Source organism: Protomyctophum parallelum (genome assembly GCF_964188405.1).
Source record: "Protomyctophum parallelum genome assembly, chromosome: 8".
NCBI lineage: Eukaryota > Metazoa > Chordata > Actinopteri > Myctophiformes > Myctophidae > Protomyctophum > Protomyctophum parallelum.
Genome location: NC_139703.1, coordinates 34767994 through 34791433, shown reverse-complemented (window position 1 = coordinate 34791433; position 23440 = coordinate 34767994). Strand labels below are relative to the sequence as shown.

Below are 23440 nucleotides of genomic sequence, written 5' to 3'. Positions count from 1 at the left end.
AATTAATTTACTTAAGCAAATGTTGCCCTCTAAAAACGCATTGCTAATGCCTGCGCAGAGCAGAGGACATTCTGTCAACTCTCCGATCAGTCTGTGCACAACAACATTGCTCAAGTCAACTTCTTTCTAACCCAGCAGGTTTCACCATTCATCCTGCGGTGTCGTTTCTCCCTGCATTTGTCCTTTTTGTGTAAGTCAATAGTGGCCAACTCAGTGGCCTAGTGGTTAGAGTGTCCGCCCTGAGACTGGGAGGTCGGGGTTCAATCCCCGGCCGGGTCATATACCAAAGAGTGGGGACCCAGGGCCTCCCTGCTTGACACTCAGCATCAAGGGTTGGATTTGGGGGTTAGTCCCTGTGACATACTAGCGTCATGTCCAGGGGGTGTACTTGTACATCATGCTGCCTCACACTACAGAAACAGGAGAGAGGCTCCTGCCCCTATGGGCCTCATGGCTCGGCAAGGCTACTTACTTACTTAATACAAGTAAGACGTGCGAACGCAGCTCGTAAAATGCAATAATTAGAATAAATTCCGTACTTTAAGTTAAAAAAAAATAGTTTTTTACTGTGTGTGTGTGTGTGTGTGTGTGTGTGTGTGTGTGTGTGTGTGTGTGTGTGTGTGTGTGTGTGTGTGTGTGTGTGTGTGTGTGTGTGTGTGTGTGTGTGTGCTTGCATAAAGGTGTACAAGACAAGCAGCCTGTTGCAGGTGAAATGCATAACGGTGTAAATACATCAAGGGATTGTCTGTGATTAGAGTTTATAATATTATATTTTTTAGGAATTTAGCATTTTGATCAGCTGACCCGAATAGAAGTTTTGAAATTTGATTTGATTTCATATCACCTGCTCCTTTCTGCCACTCGGTTTCCATAAGAAAGAAACAATGAGCGTTGGTAGAACATTTGCTTTGCTTTGTCTACACCAGTGGTTCCCAAAGTGCGGTCCGGGGACCCCCAGGGGTCCTTGAGGGAGATCCAGGGGGTACCCAGCTAAATGATAATTAGGAACAAAATGGACCCTTATGGGTCTGTAACTCTGAGTGTGTACATGTGGTTCCATTTGTACACTCTGAGTTAAATTAACATTGGTTTTACAATATAAATTGGGGTCCCAGAGATAGAAATATGCCATTAAATCCGTAGCCTAATGCATGTCAAACCTGGGGGTCCTTGGTTGAGGTCCTGAGGTTGAGAATCACTGCTAGAACCATAAAAATCTTCTCTTATGGGGGTCCTTGGCATATCTTTTCTAATGAGGGTCTGTGGGCTAATTAGTGTCAATTTAGGGGTCCTTGACATGAAAAGGTTTGGGAACCACTGGTCTACACTACATGTATCTGCAATCGTAGGCCACAATTTCAACAAATTCTTTCACTTTTAAAGGCAATGTGTGATTCAGTGTCGTGGCAATAATCACGTTAAACCACACCCTCTCGTGTAATATTGCTTAAGTATAATTGCTAAGAAATAAGAATATAATGGATAGCTGCAGCCCTATACATTTGCCGATAGAGAATGACACTGTTCTGGAGAAAAGCTGTGCTCTTCAGCATGAAGCCAGACTAGACAGACAGGGGGGGCACGACATTTCCCAGAAGCACCTGGGAGAAGCAGACAGCGTCACTATGGCAACGTGACGACCTGACAGACAGCATGTGCTGTTCTCTGCTCTGACTAATGCCCAACGCCAGCCTGGCACTGCATGGCCATGACTGGCGCACACACACGCTCACAGTCACACACACGCACAGTCACACACACACACGCATGCACATGCACACACACACACGCAAAGTCACAAATGCATGCATTGCACACACAACTATACTATACTGGCGAGTACATGGACATTTTAGGACAGCATTGGATATGGCTGAAAATAGGCAAGAGGTATAGCAGATCTACAAGCTCACAACGATTGGCGGTTTGCTTAGGTGCGTGACTAAGCATAAATAAAAATATTTAAATCTCAATCCCCGACGAACGCCCCCACACCTAACTATATCAGTATACACATAATTTAATTTAGCCTTAATCCATTTAGGCCTGACGTCGAAGAAATCTTCTAAATCCTGACAGTTTTCTGAAAAACCTTTTGTTTCTATGCCCCCCCACCCCATCTGGAAATATGTTGTTCCAGGGACCTCCCCAGAAGCAAATATTTGAGTTAAAATGTTCACTCTGTAATAATATACTGTATATTCAAAGATTTAAAAAGGTAAATGGTGCATTTATATAGCGCCTTTATCCAAGGCGCTTTACATAGATTGTGCATCAATTCACCCATTCACACACACATTCATACACGGTGGAAACCATGCAAGGTACCAACCAGCACATCAAGAGCAATTTGGGGTTCAGTGTCTTGCTCAAAGACACTTCGACACTAACTCTAGTCTGGGGGAGCCCGGGTTCGAACTGGCAACCTTGCGGTTACTATCCAGCCACTGTAGCCCTGAGCCACCGCCGCACATTGTCACAATTTTTTTTAAATAGCAGACCTACAAGTTCAAAATAGCTAAGGTATAACAATGCTTTAAAACACCAAATTTGTACAGTCCCAATGACAACCCTCACTGTTGGGCCTGAGGAGGGTGTAGTCCAGTTCAAACCCCAGTCTCCACAACAGTGTTGATTTCGTCGACTAATACTATGTTCACCCGACTACCATTTTTCACTGAAGAAAACTAAATGGAAACTACATATAAACTGAGCTATGATGACTGAAACCAAGACTAAATATATATTGACAATTTCGTCAACAAATAAAAACTAGACTAAAATGTTAGGAAATGACTAGTGGACAAAAGCCGGACAATAGCCGGTCTACAAGCTCACAACGCATCGCGCTGCGACGCGTTGTGAGCTTGATCGGCTACTTTCAGCCAGTGTTAAAAACGGGCATCATGACAGCATCAAGGCCCGGCAAAAAAAAAGAAAAAAACATTTTAGTCGACTAAATCAACTGTAGATTTAGTCGACTAAAATCTATATGATATTTAGTCGACTAAAACATTCCAGGTGACTAAAATGTGACTAAAACTAAAGGAAAACTATTCAAGAGACTGTGACTAAAACTAAAATCTAAATGTGCAGCCGTCCACATCAGCACTCCTCCAAGGTGGTGGCATGGTGCAACAGACGGTAGTCCACAGCTGCCACACTCCTAGACTTATACATTTTAAACTTTCTTTACTTCCATCCGAGTTTATTGTCAACAAGTGCTTTTTTTTTTCTTTTTTTTTAACGATGCAGGCATTTCTGCTCTGGTGCAAAATAAATACTGCCGTCGTCAGTTTTGAGCTTTCTGTAAAACGTTGTGTTTCTCCGGCTCGTTTGAGGATTCACTCCAGAAAAGAGAACTTGCATTGGTACAACCTTGAAAGGGCGGCCGTGGCCGTCGCTGTACGAAGGAAAACAAACTGACACACGTCTCACCGTCACCAGCCAGGTAGGGTGTTGTTCATTGGGCCGCGTAAACAACACATTGATCCCTGCCAACAGCAATACAGCACACTCTTTTCAGAGTACACACACACACACACACGATACTCAACCACACACAAATGTGTTTTTAACACGTACTAGATGTAGAGGCATGCACGCACGCACGCACGCACGCACGCACACACACCCCCCCCCCCCACACACACACAACACACACACCAGATGGGGGTTTCTCTCATCTCTAGCTACGAGGGCTGTACTAGAGAGAGAGAGAGAGAGAATTAACACCCTAAGCGTTCCCAGCACCAACAGATTGGTCGAATCACGACTGGGCCAAAAAAGAAACAATAAAAGAATGAACACACAAAGAGAGAGAGCGAAAAACCTTGCAGGAAGAGATCACAGGTAGAGGTGTGAGAAGAGGAAAGAAGCAAAGCTTTTCTTAAGTCTTAACAGAAGATGGCTGATTGACAAAACTCAGTCTAATCAATAATCGGCACAACTGATATTATTAGTGTGGGCAACCAGACTCTAGTAACTGTAACACTTTCCGTATTATTATTTACCTGGAGTAAGACAAGGTTTGCCGCACTACTAGTCCCACAGTGACTGTACGCACTTGAGCCATATGTCAAATTGACCGGAAAAATCGGGAATCGTGTGCTTGTGTTTTGCTAAGAGAAATGTTGTATAGTTTAATTGATATGAATTTATTAGTTAATTAAAATTTCCCATTGACATGAATGGGAAAATGCAAAAATTCACACTCAAGTATTTTTTCCTCGGAGACTGTAATCACTATAGTTACAAAACTTGGAGGAAAATTTCATACTTATCACTAAAATTATTTAACCTATAAGTTTATAATTTTATCGGTCTGCCTCATGGTGGTGCTATAACTTTACGTTTTGGCTTATAACTCTTGAACCGTAGGTCGTAAAATCAAAATATTTTTTTCCCTGGAGTCCTTGGGTCATGACACATCTCCCCATATAGGCCATGTCCATTTCCGCCATGATAGATTTTCCGCCATTTTGAATTTTGTCCAAAACACACTTTTTGCTTTACCTCCTACATATTTTGTCCAAATCTCACAAAAATCTGTATACGTGATCTCTGGACCTTTGCGATGAAAACTCGACCGGCGGAATTTTGATAGTGCGTATTGTTCGGCCGTAATCGTCGTCCGAAGTTAGTAGGATGGGCCTATATCACAAAGAATGCCATAAATCACGAACGGAATGTCCAATCCATGCCAAATTTGAATCACATGTCCGGGGTGGTTCAATCAACCTAAAAGCAATTCCATTTTCATCCATAGGGGGCGCCGCTAATGCGAGAAATGTAACAGTTTGTCGCAAAAACAAGAATTTCGGGGGTTAAATCCCCTCCGAATTACTTACACATGATCTAAGGTGTGACTTGAAATTGTAATTGGCTGGCAATATTAGTGGGAGGGGCATATGTAAGCCACTGCGGCAACCACACTCTGCAATTTTTTTAAATTGCGCATTTTCTAGTTTCTAATGTGATTGATTAATCCGTTCTCAAATCTTCTATTAACGGCTAGGTGTGCTGTCATGCCGCATTTCAGCACGGCTGGATACTAGCCTATTGCAACCAATTAATTGGTCGGAAGAACTACATAATAGTAGCAATATAAATATAAATCTGTACCACCATCTGGGAACCTCTCATTTAGAAGACGACGTGTAGAATCTGGGCTCAGAACTCAATGGGTGAATACTCGTTTGTGAAGGAAGAGAAAAATGGCCGGGGCGTGACCCGTTGAGTGCGGCCTCTAGAGACGTTGAACGGGCAGGAGGAGGAGGAGAAGGAGAAGATGCTGAGGAGGAGACAGAGGAGAAGGAAGAGGAGGAGGAGGAGAAGGAGAAGATGCTGAGGAGGAGACAGAGGAGAAGGAAGAGGAGGAGGAGGAGAAGGAGAAGATGCTGAGGAGGAGACAGAGGAGAAGGAAGACGAGTAGGAGGAGAACGGGGGGGCAGAAAGAAACCAGAGTTCTGTTTCCTTCCAACAAACGCTGGGATGAGTCACCGTGAGTGGGCCGACTGCTCGCCTGGCGAGTACCAAAATACACTGTGCACAAAAGGCAAGTAATGTGTGTGCGCGCCATACACAATCGGACAGTCGCCACACACACACACACAAAAATATAGAGCCGACTACACTACATGGTTTGATCCAAGTATGTATCCAATAGAAACACATTATGTGAAAAGAAAGCTACTTTTTAACAAAGTAATCGTGTGAGCGTGAGCATGCGTGAGTATGTGTTCAGAGTGTGTTTAGCAGGTGTGTGCATGTGTGGAGCGAGAGAGAGAGAAATTACATCAAATTGAAATGAAGGGTTATGTAAGAGTTACGATAATATTCTTGTCGTTCATAACATCAGTTTTATGTTCTCATGGGCCTATAGACAGAATTTTCAAGGCAGCTGAGCTTTTATAATGGTTGTAGAATATTGCATAAAATGTCAATTGCAGAAGAAGAAGAAGAAGGAGGAGGACCACAAAACTGTCAAAATCCACATGCAATGTATTCTAGGATTCCCTGGATGGCCAGTGGATAGTGTGAATGGGTTTACCAGATGTCTCTGACAGTACGTTTTAACAGCGGGCGACAGACAGACGAATTTTCGGAAGTGCATTTTTTGTCTATGGGACCCAGCAACTACCGGCGATAGCAGGTGAACGGGCGATGGTCGAAAAGTGGGCGAAGCAACGTCGCCCAAAAATATACAAATAATTCATCTTTTCGGGCGATGGCGGGCGATTGGGCGATGTGTCGGCCGATGCTCGCCCGCTGTTAAAACCAGGGGGGCAGTGAAGCCACTAGGAAATCCTGACTTCCTGAAAGTTCATATAATGGCCTGTTGTGGCGCTGTCATTGGGCCCAAAAAACCCCATAGCTCCATAGAGGTCCATGTATTTGGGCCCAACTCCTAGACTGTATTACCTTAATAAACATGGTCATGAATACTTTCTGCTTCCAGTCACTAGTTTAAAGTCTCATTTCTCATGTCATAATATTCTTTTTGGAAAAGTATGGTCCCATTTATAAAAGAACTGAGTATGTTCTGAGGGGCGTGCCTACCGTTGCAGTCTATGATCGGGACCACCCCCTGCTCGAGTCAAAAAGAAAACCAACAAAGAAGAAGGGGAGAAGTCCCGCCTCGTTGTCTGGGCCAGCCAATGGCCAGCTGGGCCCAAACGGATCTAGAAAGATGGCGATTTACTGACAGGCTTCATCTTACGTCCATATCAGACCTGGAGAACGCTTTGTCCATATTTTTCTACAGTCTATGGTTAAAACGTACTGTTATAAGTGTGCGTCTGTGTGCGTGTGTGCGTGCGCGTGCGCACTGTGTACCTGGTGCCCATGTAGTGTGTAGAGAAGCTTGCCCTCCACCAGGTCCAGTATCTTCAGCGTGGAGTCATTGGACGCGGTGATGAGGAAGTTGCCAGATGCATGGAAAGACAAGCTGTTCACCACACCACTGTGGACTATAGAACACACACACACACACACACACACACACACAGTTATGCATGGTACCCATAACGGTACAAATGGGGTACATTGTTGGTCCCCTTCTCTATTTACTTCAGAGGTGTTACCGCTGATACTAATGAAGGCTACTGTTCCATTCTGGTCAAACAGAGTCAGGGTGCTGCACTGCTGCTATTGTGCCCGTTACTGTTGGCTCACTGGAAACACACACTGCTACACCAGTGGCTCTCAAAGTGTCCTTGTGGGTTCCAAATGGCCCCGTACAGACGTGTAACTCTGAGAGTGTACTGTACACCCTGAAAGTGTACACTCTCAGAGTTATGGGGGTCCTTGAAATTAAAAAAAGTTTGAGAACCACTGACTGCACACTAAATGGAACAGAGCCTTAAATAAACACTAAAGGTTTTCGGTGTATCCCTGAATCATTTATGACAAAATGTAAAATAAACAGCAGCAGAGGCTGTGCAGTTTTTCTGCCTGGTACACGGAACAGAGTCAAGGCGGCATTATCAGTCAAACATGTACAATGATTGTCGCAACGAGATCATATCAACATCTATTCTTGAGGAGAACTTGGTATCAACACATGAGATATGGAGGAATGTTTGGTCAAAGTTGTAATGTAAAACTCCTTGGTGTAATCTGACGAGTAGTGAGGGGAACTTATTTAACAGGTGGCAGGCTCCCTCTGCTGGCTACTATTTGCTATAGCTACTGGGACACTAATGAGAGAAGAACACAGTTTTTGAGCGGTGCAACCACTCCAAGGAACAGCAATGTCCGGGGACTATATGACTATGTTTAGAGTACCAGTAGGGGCAAAAGTTGCTGAAACAGAGAGAGAGATAGTGTTGCACTGTTGCCTGCTAATTACAGAGAGAGAGAGAGAGAGAGAGAGAGAGAGAGAGAGAGAGAGGGGAGTTGCACCACTCAGTTCACACAGGGGGAACTGTCCACAGGAGAGGAGAGGAGAGGAGAGGAGAGGAGAGGAGAGGAGAGGAGAGGAGAGGAGAGGAGAGGAGAGGAGAGGAGAGGAGAGGAGAGGAGAGGAGAGGAGAGGAGAGGAGAGGAGAGGAGAGGAGAGGAGAGGAGAGGAGAGGAGAGGAGAGGAGAGGAGAGGAGAGGAGAGGAGAGGAGAGGAGAGGAGAGGAGAGGAGAGGAGAGGAGAGGAGAGGAGAGGAGAGGAGAGGAGAGGAGAGGAGAGGAGAGGAGAGGAGAGGAGAGGAGAGGAGAGGAGAGGAGAGGAGAGGAGAGGAGAGGAGAGGAGAGGAGAGGAGAGAAGAGAAGAGAAGAGAAGAGAAGAGAAGAGAAGAGAAGAGAAGAGAAGAGAAGAGAAGAGAAGAGAAGAGAAGAGAAGAGAAGAGAAGAGAAGAGAAGAGAAGAGAAGAGAAGAGAAGACTCATTATAATTCTATTGAACGGCATGAATTTATAATAATTTATTTATAATGGCTGTAGACTTACTGGAAGCACGAAGTCGGCCTGCAAAAATACTTGCCTGACGCAAATCAAATACTCAGTTTCAGTGTATCGGGGGGAGCCTTAGGTTTTCCAAAATGACCCCGTTTCTCTTACCAGGACTTTTTCCCTGAGCCACCGGCAGGGCGGCGGTGGCTCAGGGGTAGAACCCGGGATCCCCCAGAGTTACTGTCGAAGTGTCCTTGAGCAAGACTCTGAACCCCTCATTGCTCCTGATGTGCTGGTTGGTGCCTTGCATTGGTTTCCGCCGCCAACGGTTTATGAATGTGTGTGTGAATGGGTGAATGTAATGCACAATCTATGTAAAGCGCCTTGGATAAAGGCGCTATATAAATGCACCATTTACCTTGGTAATGTTGCAGCAGTTTATGGGAGCGGATGTCCCATACTTTGACTGTGTTGTCAGTGCAGGCTGCAGCAATGCACGTCCCACTGGGGTGGAAGTCCACAGCGGTGGCATAGCTGGAAGAAACATGGCAGAACAGAGGAGACACGCATTGAGATAATGGCAGTCCAAATCAGACACATTTTTGACAAACCGAAACCAGCACACGTGGGGAAAGCCAAACGAGGCCCACTCATTTTTCCAGCACGGAAGACCGGGACCGGGCCCGCCAGTGTTGTTTTTTGGCAGAAGATTTAGATTTTTAGGTTTTAGTCAATAGTCTCTTGAATAGTTTATTTAGTTTTAGTTACGTTTTAGTCACCCGGAATGTTAACCTAGTTTTAGCCGACTTAATATAACAATGTTTTTGTCGACTAAATCCACAGTTGATCGTCGTAATAACCGATCTACAAGCTCGTTGTGAGCACACGTTGTGAGCTTGTAGATCGGCTATTTTCAGCTATTGTGAGCTAGTAGACCAGCTATTTTCAGTGTAAATTACTTATACTGGATCTCTTGTCCACTAGTCCCTTCCTAACATTTTAGTCTATAGTTGTTATGTGTTGATGAAATTGTTAATATATTAGTTAGTTTTAGTCATCGTAGCTTAGTTTCCATTTCGTTTCCGCCAGTGAAAAACACATGCGGGCTGGGTTGAAGTTCAGAGTGTTTCCACTGGAAATGAATTCGTTCAGAAAACTAAAAAGAATTGGTTCTGAACTGGAACCACAAAAATTGGCCACCGGGTTCCTAGAATCTAGAATCGAACTAGTTCTGGAACCAAAGTTATTTTGGTGGAAAAAGTTTGAGGATAGGAACCCTCGAGGGAAACGAAAACAACCCCTGCTGAAAATAGCAGATCTACAAGTTCAAACAAGTTGTGAGCTTGTAGATCAGCTATTTTCATACTCACCCTGTGTGTTCGTAGAAGGTGTGGATATACTCACCCTGTGTGTTCATAGATAGAAGGTGTGGATATACTCACCCTGTGTGTTCATAGAAGGTGTGGATATACTCACCCTGTGTGTTCATAGAAGGTGTGGATATACTCACCCTGTGTTCGTAGAAGGTGTGGATACACTCACCCTGTGTTCGTAGAAGGTGTGTATACACTCACCCTGTGTGTTCATAGAAGGTGTGGATACACTCACCCTGTGTGTCCGTAGAAGGTGTGGATACACTCACCCTGTGTGTTCATAGAAGGTATGGATACACTCACCCTGTGTCCGTAGAAGGTGTGGATACACTCACCCTGTGTGTTCATAGAAGGTGTGGATACACTCACCCTGTGTGTTCGTAGAAGGTGTGGATACACTCACCCTGTGTGTTCGTAGAAGGTGTGGATACACTCACCCTGTGTGTTCGTAGAAGGTGTGGATACACTCAACCTGTGTATTCGTAGAAGGTGTGGATATACTCACCCTGTGTGTTCGTAGAAGGTGTGGATACACTCACCCTGTGTGTTCGTAGAAGGTGTGGATACACTCACCCTGTGTGTTCATAGAAGGTGTGGATACACTCTCGGCTGTTCTTGTCCCACAGCTTCACAGTTTTATCATCGCTGGACGAAACAATCACACGGCCATCTGGAGAAAACCTGAAACAGATATTATGGGATTGTTACAGTACGTTTTAACAGCGGGAGACCAACGGCGAGCATCGCTTGAATTTCATTGGCTATCACCCAATCGCCCACTATCGCCGGGCATTTCTTCTTCTGTTTTCTACATGAATATATAACCACATTATAACCATATAAAATGAAATTGGAGTTAAATTCTGCAATTTGTAAAAAGAAAATAATAATAATATGACATCCAACGTCGTTGAAGTGGGTGATGTCCCTGGGACTCATCTAAAAGACCATCCCGGGACTCATTACATTGAAAACCTATTTAAATCACTGCACGTTTAAGTTCCAAATTCGATCCTTGCAGGATTTACATCTGCCAAGAAACGGTTGACTGTACACCAAATGCAAAAGAAATAGACTTGAAAGCTTCTGGCGTAATTGTTATGTCTTTATAGCAAAAGGTCGATGTGGGCACACCTCAAAAGGCTAGTGACAGGTGCGTAGAGCAATAGAGCATATAATGAAAGGGGTATCTTTGAAAGACAAAGAAGAGGTCCTGCACACTTGCTAAAACAATGTTGCTCTTTTGTTTCGGTCGCTTTGAAAGGAGTTCATAATGGAGTAACAGTATAACTCCAGAGGCAAGATTGTTTGTTCTGATGACCGAAACGTCGACCTAATAAAGAGCAAAAACTTTTGTTGGCAAGTAACCGACAGTGTGCGGGACCTCTTCTTTGTCTTTCAAAGATACCCCTTTCATCGTAATTTAACTCTGTCTACCACTGAGACTTTTGTATCTACACCAGTTCTAGCGGAGACAAAACAAAAGCAACACAAGCTGTCGGAGCAGACAAGCCAGGCTGATCCAGCCCACATCAAATACTGTACTTTAAGTACAATTTTGAGGAATTTGCACTTTAATTGAGTATTTCCAATTTCCAATACTTTTACTACATGTCAGAGGCAAATAATGCACTTTTACTCCACATATTTCAAAACTTTTGTTACTAGCTACTTTGTATTTTAAAATACATTAACTACTTCAGCATTATGTACATTTCAGCCATTTGAACATAGCATATCTACAAGCTCACAATGTGCCGCGATGCAATGCATTGTGAGCTTGCACATCTAATATTTTTAGTAGATAAACTTAAGAAAAAAATAAAATAGGAAATTCTGCACACTTTTACGTCTGGTACTTGAATTGGTGAATTCCGGAGAATCCGGACATTTCCTTATAACAGAGTATTTCTATATTGCAGTATTGATACTTTTACAATTTGAGTACTGTTCCCACCACTGCTAAAACTAGTTTGATATTGACAACTTTGATTTAGAGACGTTAACAAAACATGGCTGTTCTAGGAATTGCTATAGCTATCCAACCAAGAAGGAACACTGGACACTACATCACATATTTAGGGGCACATATTTAGGGGCGGCAGTGGATCAGGGGTAGAGTGGCTGGATGGTAACCGTAAGGTTGCCAGTTCGAATCCGGGCTCCCCCAGAGTTAGTGTCGAAGTGTCCATGAGCAAGACACTGAACCCCTAATTGCTCCTGATGTGCTGGTTGGTGCCTTGCATGGTTTCCTGATGCCTGATGATCGGTGTGTGAATGTGTGTGTGAATGGGCGAATGTAATGCACAATCCATGTAAAGCACTTTGGATAAAGGCGCTATATAAATGCACCATTTATATTTAACCACTTAAGCCTCCTGTTTATATTACAAATAAAAATGATCATTTAAAAAAAAAATATATATATATATATATATATAATGTAAACAAAAATTGCTTAAATAGCAGATCTACCGGTACAACTTATGAGAACATTGCAATTTTGGCTATTTTTTTAAAATGTCACCTATTTACACGTAAAGAATGTATGCATTTGAAAACAGAATTCAGCAGCAAAACTGGCAAATCTGTATTTGGACTGGACAATTGGCATGTGCGTGCGTGCTGCGTGAGTGCGTGCGTGCTTGCATACTGCATTGCGTGCGTTACCTGGCACAGCGGACCCAGTTAATGTGCTGGTTGAGAGTGAAGAGAAACTTTTGCCTGTGGACGGTCCACACCTTGATGGTCTTGTCATCCGAGGATGTGACCAGAGTCTGACCGTCGCAGGAGAAGTTGACGCTGCGCACGGTGGCCGTATGTGCCCTGAACACGGTGGACTCGCCCTTTCTACAGAGGCAAACACACCAAAACACAGGATTTTTGTTTTTTTGTTTAAAGTTTAAAGTTAAAAAGTTTAAAATAAAATAAAACTAAACGAAAAAACTAGTTAGTGGATTGTAACTCACACGCTGGGCACCCACAGACGAACGGTCTTGTCTCTAGAGGCGGACGCCACCAGATGACCCGAGGGAGAGAACTGTGCGGACGTGATGGCGTCTGTGTGTCCGACAAAGCGATACGCTCTCATCTGAGGCTTCATGTTCCAGATCATCAAGCAGGAGTCCATAGAACCCGTGGCTGGGGAAAGACGTACAACAGCAATGAAATGTACTCATCCAGACATGATATAAAGCAGTGGTTTTCAACCCTTTCCATGCCAAGGTCCATTATTTATTCGCCATTTGAGCCACAGACCACCATTTGATGTGACATTTAGCCTCTCAAGACCCAAAACTAGAATATTTTGTCGTCGTTGGATACGATTTTGTACCATAGTAGGAGAGAAAACAGGCAAAGGTTGATCAAAATGACAACTCTACATTTCTCTAAGACTTCTAGTAAATTAAGTAATGCAGATGTTTAACAATAATGTACCACTGGTTGAAAACCACTGTGATAGTCATAAATAAAATCATGGACATGGAAGGAAAGATACAGACGAGACAGGCACGCACAAACATAAAACGTGGATGAGCACACACAGCAGTGTTGTTTTTGTCGACTAAAACTAAGACGAAAAATGTTCGTCGACTACCTTTTTCCACTGATGAAAACTAAATGGAAACTAAATGAAAACTATGCTATGGTGAAAACTAGGACATTTTACACTTGGTTGCATGCTGAAAATAGCCGATCTAAAAGCTCACAACGCGTTGCGCTGCGACGCGTTGTGAGCTTGTAGATTGGCTATTTTCAGCAAGTGTAAAAACAGTCATTAAGAAGGCATCAAGCAAAAAATACATTTTAGTCAACTAAATCAACTGTAGATTTAGTCGACTAAAATCTTATATTTAGTCGACTAAAACTAGACTAACACTAATACATTCCAGGTGACTAAAATGTGACTAAAACTAAGTGAAAACTATTCAAGAGACTATGACTAAAACTAAAATAGAAATGTGATGCCAAAAACAACACAGCCACACACATTCACACAGCATATTATTTACCGATCTGTTTCATGTTGCAGTTGAAGTCCACACTGGTCACAGTGTCCCTGTGACCCTTGAAGTGCCTTTGCAGGGTTGGATCAGCCTTTAAAATAAGATTAATAAAGTACTTAAAAAAAAAAGGTCACCCATTTATAGTCGCTTCTCCTAAACATGAACACATCAGATGAATCTCTTAAAACAAACATTGTGCAAAACGCAATACTGCCGCATTTTAGCAAGACATAAGATAAGCAGGCCTGATGATTTTTTTGTAGGTCAGTATTTATGACTCAAATTAAATAAAGTCTGCACACTTTTTTTGATTGATTGAAATATGTATGAACAGTTTGCAGAATTACAGTACATTTCAAGCACAACTAAATACAAAGACTGTTAACTGTGAGTGGACGACCCAATAAAGCATTACACTTTTTACAAGAGGTCCACCTTGTTCAATTCATCAAAAAACACTGCTAGATTTGTTCCCAGTTTATTCTAAAGCTCAGTTCAACGTGGATCTTCTTCTGATATAGTGGATATTTTTATTTCCATTCATTCGCCCCATCAGCAGGCGGCGCTGTTTCATAGTCTGGTCTGTTCAGTCTGGGGTCTGTTTACTGCGCACGCGCAGGGAGAGCGTATAGGAGACGGAATTAGCTCTTTCCTTTTTTCGCAGCGTTAGCAACAACAGCTTCCGTTACCAAGGCAATAACAACAACGGTCAAGACAGTGTTTACGCGCCGGCGCCACTTAAAAATAAAAACCCCAAGAAAAGAGGTTGAAACAAACAAATCGCGGTGACTTGTTGTTTTCACATGAAAGGACACTCAGGACACTCGTTGTTGTGACAACAAACATGGCAGAGCTGCACGTCATCGGACAGATCGTGGGAGCCAGCGGCTTCTCGGAGAGCAGCTTGTTCTGCAAGTGGGGCGTCCACGCCGGCGGCGCCTGGCGACTCCTGTCCGGCTCCAGGGAAGGTCAGACGCAGGTGGACGTGCCGCAGACGGGCGATGCGGCGTACTGGAGCCACCCGCTAGACCTGCACTACACCACCAAGGGGATCCAGGGCTGGCCCAAACTCCATCTGCAGGTAGGGTGACTGACCAGGGGGTCATCCCTATGTTCCCCATGTTCTATATGTTCCACACTTACCTTAGGTTTAGGGCAGTGGTTCCCAACCTTTTTCACGTCAAGGACCCCCAAATTGACACTAATTAGCCCCGCGGACCCCCATTTGAAAGGATATTCCAGGGACCCTCATAAGAGAAGATTATTATGGCTCTAGCAGTGATTCTCAACCCGTTTAACATGCCCCCAGTTTGACATGCATTAGTCTACAGACCCCCCATTTAATGCCATTTCTATCTCTGGGACCCCAATTCATATTGTAAAATTGTAACACTAATTTAACTCTTAAGAGTGTACAAATGGACCCGTTAGGGTCCATTTGGTTCCTCTGATAAGTCCTAGTAGTAAAAAGTAGTAGTAAGGTTGAAATCTCTTTTTTGCAAGTAGAAATGAATTTGGGTTTTACTTTTAATAGCAACTTAAGTAATAAGTTGCTAAACCCCGTCCCGTCCGTCCCACACAAGATACTTCTGTCCCTCAAAATGAACAGTTTGGATCTGGTCACCCCTATCTGCAGGTGTGGCACCAGGACGGCTTCGGACGGTGCCAGCTGCACGGATACGGCTACTGCCACGTCCCGTGCGGGCCCGGGCAGCACCGCGTGCGCTGCGCGACGTGGCGGCCGCTGGGCTCCTGGCAGGAGCAGCTGGCGCAGCGGTTCGTCGGCGGAGGGCTCCAGCTGCGCAGCCCGGACCTCATCTACGGCGGGGCGGACCGGTACCGACTGCACACAGAGGCCGCGGGCACCGTGGAGCTGGAGCTGGCCGTCATCATGAGACACTTTGACAAATACGGCGTTGAGTATTAAATTAAGCCCCTAACCCAGGGGTTGGGCAACATTGACGATGGAGAGAGGGCCACTATAATTCCACACTCACTCCAGAGGGGCCACGTTGCATATTACTGTCGTAGCAAGAACGACAGTAATCTGGTAATCAAAAAATGCACAGGGCAAATAACTGAAATATACAAAGAAATTACTGACATTCATTATTTTTATATAAAAAAGGTTAAAGAAATTGTGTAAATAGTTCATCTTTGTGGCGTGTTATAAGCTTGTAGATCAGCTATTTCGGCTTTTTTAATGTGACTTGTTTTCCAACATGGAAACAATTACAACGAAACAATGACAAAATAATTGTGATTTGACGATTTTTGAATAATTGTGATGGCCTATATGTCAGTATTGAAATGGTCAAATACACTATGTGTATAAATAATTGACTGTTCTCTTGTTAGATACGATTTTATACCTTTGTTTTAATGCAATGATATGAATTTAAAAAAAAGTTGTCTAAAGTCTTGAAGTCTGTTTCTTAATAAAAAGGACTGTAAAATGTTTTTGCCATAAAATGTAATCATTACTTCTCAACTATTGCCAATGCATGTGCATGGAAGGCCTTTAACATGTATTTTGTGGACTTATTTCAAGGCACAAATTCAACAACTAGTCAACTAGAGGCAATGTATTGAAACTTAAAGAGATTCTCAGGGCCACTTTCACACTATTTGTGCTCAAATTGTTCCTGTGTGTGAAAGCTCAAATATTTGTCAAGTAAGTAAGAGAGGCTTATTGTCGGTATCAGCCAGGGAGGGTGCAGGGGAGTCTATCTCCATGCGCTGACCTCTGGGAGATGGATTGCTGAGGTGGAGCCATAGACTGTAAAAAATAATATGGACAAAGCGTTCGCCGGGTCTGATATGGACGTAAAATGAAGCCCTTGTCCTTGTATTGTAAATCGCCATCTTTCTAGATCCGTTTTGGCCCAGACAACGAGGCGGGACTTCCCCCCCTTCTTCTTAGTTGGTTTTTATTTTGGCTCCCGTTCATAGACTGTAATGGTAGCCACGCCCCTCAGAACATACGCGACTTTATGGTGATTTTTTTAAATAAATGGGACCATAATTTTCCAAAAAGAATATTATGACATGAGAAATGAGACTTTAAACTAGTGACTGGAAGCAGAAAGTATTCATGACCATGTTTATTAAGGTAATACAGTCTAGGTGAAGTTGGGCCCAAATACATGGACCTCTATGGGGATATGGGGTTTTTTGGGCCCAATGACAGCGCCACAACAGCCATTATATGAACTTTCAGGATGTCCCGATTTCCTTAGTGGCTTCACAAAATATCTGTCTGACTGCCCCCTGGGTGGAGCGCAACACCTACCATTACTCTACTTTAGTGATGCACCGGATATTCGGCTGCACCCGCAGAAAATATTCGGCAGAAAATGGCTAAAAATGCATTTTCGGCCTATTCGGTTTCGGCCCGAATAGGCAGAAAATATATCACTGAATAGTGTATGCAATTAATGCATTCAAAAGAGCTGAATAAATGTTTTATGGACCCATAATAGTGATTATTATTTAAGTAAAGTTTTGCCGTAACAATTTATTTTGCCATAAATCAGGTATCTTTAAAGGTACGGCCATGACACCAATGGTAGAAAAAAATATATATAATATTAATCATATTCGGTTTCGGCCAAGAATTTCCCTTTCGGTGCATCCACCACCACACGACTTCAAGCCGTGCTGCTCATATGCTGAGTTGGCGGTGCCCGAGATCCAACTCAAGATGACCTTGCGGTCGAAAGGTGAGTGCTCGAGTACCGACTGAGCTACCCGACCCGGACACATGTTTGATTCAATGTCTCATATTTAATTTTATTCATCTACATTTTAATAAAGTTTTTTAATTTACCAGGGGGGGGGGGGAATCTAATTGAGATACAGTATAATCTATTTCATACAATACATTCAAACATCTTCCAAGACACTTAGGGCTGTATTTTGCGTGTCTTAAGTACCAGGTCTTATTCCCTAAGTTAAAACTAAAGACCTGGAGGCGTGATCAATGCTCTTTGGCCACTCAGAATAGCCAAATGGCATTGATCACGCCTCCAGGTCTTTAGTTTACTCAAGTTAGGGAATAAAACCTGGTACTTAAGACACGCAAAATACAGCCCTTATAGCCTAAAGAAATCAGCCAATGGATCTACAGTCTACATCTCTGAACTTTAGAAGTGGCACAAGCACCTCTACTGGAGAACCATGTGTAAGGTGTTCTAGAATCTAGACTAATATGGAATGGCAGGTTTTTCTAACGAGGAAACAACACTAGTAACTTTTAAAAGTAGAAGCCGGCTGGAACTTGTGTTAACTGGGCAATTTGCACAGCAGCAGCACAGGATTGCCTTAGATTAAAAAACAAAACAAATGTAACTGTTGTCTAATAAGTGTAGCTAGACAGACAGTTGTAATAATGTCACAATTCTAGCTTTATTAATTAGTGTGTTACATTGCGCGGCCGGCGGCTGCACAATTTTTTAAAATTAATAATTACATTTTTAGTTGTGGGCTACAAGTCCTGTTTTCGTGCTTACCACGGTTTAATTGATTGAAAATGTTACAGTTCCTCTGCTAAGAGGATAAAACCAGAGAAATAACTGGGACTTGATACTGTACACAAGGGTCCTCCGGTAGTGCTACAGTATGTGTCTTGTCTATGATCAAGCAGCAGTTTCCACAGGTACAACAATTTAATGTTGGTCCAAATAAAAGCTTTAGAGAATTTTAATTAGCCCTTTGAAGACTTGAAGACTGTTTTTTGGTGCACATGCACTTTAAATAATTGCCAATTAAATCAATAATTTGCCAAGAATGAAAAATTGAAACCCCAACACATTCCCTGCAAAGCAATACCCAAACAAAACGTCTTGTTGTTCTTGTAAAAGCTGTTTCAAGACCTAACTAAAATGACTGAAAATGAGACATGTCAGTCATGTCACACATGACATTACATGTCAATGTACAGTATAGTGAATGTCAAACTATGGAATCGTGCATTTCCCGTCAGTGTGCCGGGCACCATATAGGTGCCATGCAGGTCTCGTCAGGGATGGAGATGTGGAGATCCCTGATGTAATAGTATATGTCACCTGCTGTCGCAGTTAAGCCCATATATGGAGATCCCTGATGTCATCAATATTGGCCAGCAACTCTACATCTGACCTCAAACCCTTAGATCTCCATAGGCCTATATGGATATAACATATATAATATATTCGACATATGTCAGAACCTGTTCTGACATTCCATATGTTGATCCTTCCCCATCCATCCTTCCTCTTCGATGTCTCCCTTTTGACTGATACCTGTCCATTTAAAGTCTAGACGGGCCTGCCCCAAAGTTATTAGTGCAGCTGAGTTCTCAACAAGCCTGAAGATTAAGGCCCGGCCCTACCTGGGCCCTCATCAAACCCTGTACACTCAAGAGAATGTCCTCGCTGCCACCCTTAGATCTCCATATATGGAGCTGACCTGTTCTGACATTCCATATGTTGATCTGAACTCATCAAACCCTGTACACTCAAGACACGCTCCATATATGGCCAGTACAGAATTCATGGATGCGCGCACGCACTTTGGGGCGAGGTCGCTTCTCGCCCTCAGGGCGTCTTACTGGTGGTATTCACTGACAGTATGTGGTGGTATGATAAACAATTAACACACACACAAACTAATGCATTAGACTAGCTATGATCCTATGGACCAGAGCTACACACACACTATATATATAGTTACCACTTTTTAGGGAGTTCCTTCCTAATATATGTCATACATTGTATGACTATTATTATTATTATATTTCATATCATGCTGTATTGCTTGCTACGAAGAACAAATGTAAGCTAACATAAGTTAATTGTTAATAAACAAGCAGCAACGTTAACGTTAGCAGTGCACTCACCATATTGTTGTTGTTCGACAGGAGAGTGGGGGTCTTAAAACGCTGTTTGAAATGTAACCTATTTTTAATAACAATAACCTACTTAATAAATTAACCACACAGAGAGCTAGCTAATGCTAGCCAGTTAGCACAGTCACACACACAGCAACCATCTGTTGCTGCTGACAACAACAAACGAAACTACTTGGTTTTCAGTTTACGCGCTGCTGCGACCGCGTTTCCGGTTAAACGTTAAAGCGCACATTCCCATTTATAATAGTTACGGTAATGTCGTTTGGTTTGAGTCGACAAGACGTCAAATGTCAAGAGAATATAAATCTATAGCGTTGTTGAGGTCTTTAACAGGCTACTGTGCACCGTGAAAACAATGGTATTAATTATTAAACACAAGTTACAGTTACACCACGGTTACAACAGAACACAATCATGTTGTTACATTTCACAGCCACCAGATGTCACCAGTGTGACACAGATAAGATTACATCTTATTCTATACCAGAGAATAACTTGTTTACTATATCCATCAAATAATGATTGATTGATTGATTGATTGATTGATTGATTGATTGATTGATTGATTGATTGATTGATTGATTGATTTAAATGCAGTTCAATGCTAGGTCTGCTCAGATGATTGAAACCCCCAGAAAGCCTGTTGACTTGTTGGACTATTGGGGTCTTTCATGCTCAATTCATTAAAATGTAATCTTGTGAGTACATAATGTACATAACTTTTGTTTTGATTGTATTGTTGTATTGTGCTTTCTGCTTTGGCAATGTAAACGTATGTTTTCTCATGTCAATAAAGCCCTTTGAATTGAATTGAATTGAATTGAATTGAATTGAATTGAATTGAATTGAATTGAATTGAATTGAATTGAGTAAGAATGTCTCCCACATACACCCAATCTAATGAATGAATGAATGAATGAATGAATTAATTAATTAATCAATAAATAAGATTAATTGCCAGGATGAATAGATCCATGTTAGGCCCCTGCCAGATGACCTATAGGCCAGTGTTGTTTTCGTCGACTAAAACTAAGACTAAAATGTTCGTCGACTACCTTTTGACATGTTGTGAGCTTGTAGATCTGCTATTTTCAGCATGCAACCATGTGTAAAATGACTTATAGGCTACTGGATCTCTTGTCCTCTAGTCCCTTCCTGACATTTTAGTCTAGTTTTTATTTGTTGACAAAATTGTCAGTATATTCATTTAGTCATAGTTTTAGTCATCATGGCTTAGTTTTCATTTAGTTTTTATATAGTTTTTGTCAGTGAAAAAAGGTATACAAGTCGACGAACATTTTTCGTCATAGTATATTAGTCGACGAAAACAACACTGTTGGCATCCCAGATGTAGCTGTAACAACGTTGTATAAGCACCGTGACAGCATGACAACGATAACAATAGACCAGTTTATTTATGTGGGATTATGCTGCTTTCTAACGAGCACCCTGCTGTGAGTAGATCACTTCTATATACAGACTCTTGTGGGCTTTGTTCAAATCTCATAATGTCTCACACAAATCTGTGTGTACTCCTAAAATATGGCCTTGACTCCTGTGGCTTCAACAATGGTGGCCTATACAAATGCTAACCGGTTATATATAGTAGCCTAGTAAGCTACCATTATTATTACTCACGTAATAATTGTGTTGTTTTTACAGTGTATATATTTGGCTACATCTGTGTATGTCATATAGTATAGGCCTAGGAGGACATAAACAATGGACAAGAGTAACTATTAGCCTATCATGAGAGCGCTGTTCTTATAGGCTACAGCACACACGGGAAACTGGTGGCCCGGGGGCCACATGAGGCCACATGGGGCCACAACATGGCCCCCACCATCACTTAATGCGGCCTGCAGGTTAATATCAGAATGCCGATATATTATTGATTGATCAGCTGTTACAATTCCAAACATGCAAACATGACCCGCTTTAATTACTTCAGTCTATGTAACTTAGAAATTAAAATGTTATTATTTATTATTTAGTTCATAAAGTTAACTATAACTAAATGCATTTGAAATTAAATAAAAAGGGATGCTTTTTTTGTGGCTTTCACCTTTATTTATTTTTATTATTATTATTATTTGATGGAGGGGTAGACAGTAGGCTGACAGGAAATGGGGGAGAGAGACATGCAGTAAAGGCCGTCGAGATCAGGAGTCGAACCCGCGGCACACTGCCAGACTCGGACTACCAGCCAAGGTGCCTGCATGGACCGCTGAGCCCAGGGGCTATTTTTTGCTATGACAGTAATGTGGCCCCTCTGGAGTGAATGTGGAAATATTAGTGGTCCTCTCTGTTGTCAAAGTTGCCCGCTCTTTGGCCTCTGGGGCTACAGCACTCAGACTCATCACCAAGCTCTGCATGGGGCCTACAGTATACTAATAAGACTCAAGGTCAGCCTGTACGGCTGGATCTTCCTGATAAACCAGATGGCTGAGAACCTCTGCCCCTCGTCAACACAGGAGCCCCTCAGGTGTGTGTCCTGTTGAGACCTGGCCTACAGTGCTCCAACTTAATTGGTGATTAATGAATGGTCAACAACTCTCTCTCTCTCTCTCTCTCTCTCTCTCTCTCTCTCTCTCTCTCTCTCTGAGTCAAAATAACGAGACTCTGAGCTTGGTGTGACATGCAGCACACCTGTGGTGCAGAAGGAAAAGCCTAGACCATGCCATGACAACATGTTCCCTCATGGGCTTCTCCCCCCAAGCCTCAGTTTGGCGTAACTTGGGGTGATGTTTGGTGTGGCTGGTGGCTGATTTAATACCTGGCCTGAGTCAGTCAAACTAATTAGACTCTAGCTGGGCTGGTTGTGAGTTGTGACTATTAGCCTACACCTGTTGTGTAGTCATATGTGTCACACGGGGAAAGATCAGAAAGCCTCTGTCATCACAGCTTGTTCCATCTGGCTTGTACCATCTTGCCCCTCTCTTCTCTTCAGTGACCTGAATCCCTGAGAGCAGACATGAATTGGGACTTTCTTTGTTTACCAGAATTATACCAAAAGAGCATCAAGGTTTGGGATTTAACACCAGGATTTCTGTGTGGCAACTTCTACTTTGTAATTACACCTAAAGTATAGGCCTACACATGGCAAGCAGATTAATTGTAGGCTGTTTGAAAATAAAAGTCATTCATCAGATCGTGAACAAACTAATTTCATATTTGGCCCTTTCATTTGCCAGCATCATTCTTGTGAGAGCAACAAAGGGTTGTGTAGTTGTCTGTTGGTTTTGTATCATTTATGTTGTTCTGTAAAAGTGGTATTAGGGCTTGTTTGTTTGTGCCTCGACGGAGCGGGAGTTATAGTTTCTGCTATCTGCGTACTGGTTGTGGTGGGCCGGTCTGCGATGCGTTGTGGGCTTGTAGATCGGCTATTTTCAGCAAGTGAAAAAAACTGTCGAGGACGGCAACAACGCCCACCAAAATACATTTTGTTCGTGTGTGAATGGGTGATAAATGCCCCATTTACCATTTACCAAGATCTTGTTGGGCCTTCTATACAGAGGCACGACTGAGAGCTTCCTGACTGGATACATCACTGCCGTGCCTGCTGTGGGAGTGGTACTGTCCTCAACCGCAAAGCAGAGGGGGGTACAGAGCCCAGAAAGCATCGGTGGATGATGTGAGCTCGGAGCTTCCCCCCATCATCCAGGATGTATACATTGGTTATTGTCAATATAAAGCCTGTAGCGTTAACAAAGAGTCCAGCCACCGTGCACCACTGTTTCAGCTGCTACTGTCTGGCAAGTGGTACCCCGGCCTCAAGGTACCACG

General features: G+C 42.9%; 3 protein-coding genes across 3 annotated transcripts in view; 2 read left to right on the top strand and 1 right to left on the bottom strand.

The window, feature by feature from the left end:
- Window positions 1–19772, bottom strand: part of poc1a (POC1 centriolar protein A) — a 58226-nt gene extending 38454 nt beyond the window's left edge. Inside the window, exons 1-7 of the mRNA XM_083772210.1 lie at window positions 19643–19772; window positions 13771–13855; window positions 12727–12898; window positions 12428–12607; window positions 10331–10438; window positions 8803–8918; window positions 6838–6971 (exon numbers count right to left, since the gene is read on the bottom strand). Of these exons, the coding sequence (XP_083628336.1) occupies window positions 6838–6971; window positions 8803–8918; window positions 10331–10438; window positions 12428–12607; window positions 12727–12898; window positions 13771–13855; window positions 19643–19645 (798 nt within the window). The 5' untranslated portion in view covers window positions 19646–19772. The remainder of the gene's footprint in view (window positions 1–6837; window positions 6972–8802; window positions 8919–10330; window positions 10439–12427; window positions 12608–12726; window positions 12899–13770; window positions 13856–19642) is intronic.
- adsl (adenylosuccinate lyase) overlaps window positions 1–23440 on the top strand; it is a gene marked incomplete at both ends in the record, with an annotated part of 382286 nt that overhangs the window by 131279 nt on the left and 227567 nt on the right. The window lies entirely within an intron of this gene.
- On the top strand, window positions 14471–16121 carry b9d2 (B9 domain containing 2). The gene is made up of 2 exons (XM_083771579.1): window positions 14471–14845; window positions 15401–16121. Exons 1-2 carry the CDS (start codon window positions 14609–14611, stop codon window positions 15689–15691), a joined length of 528 nt encoding a protein of 175 aa, XP_083627705.1. The 5' UTR covers window positions 14471–14608; the 3' UTR covers window positions 15692–16121.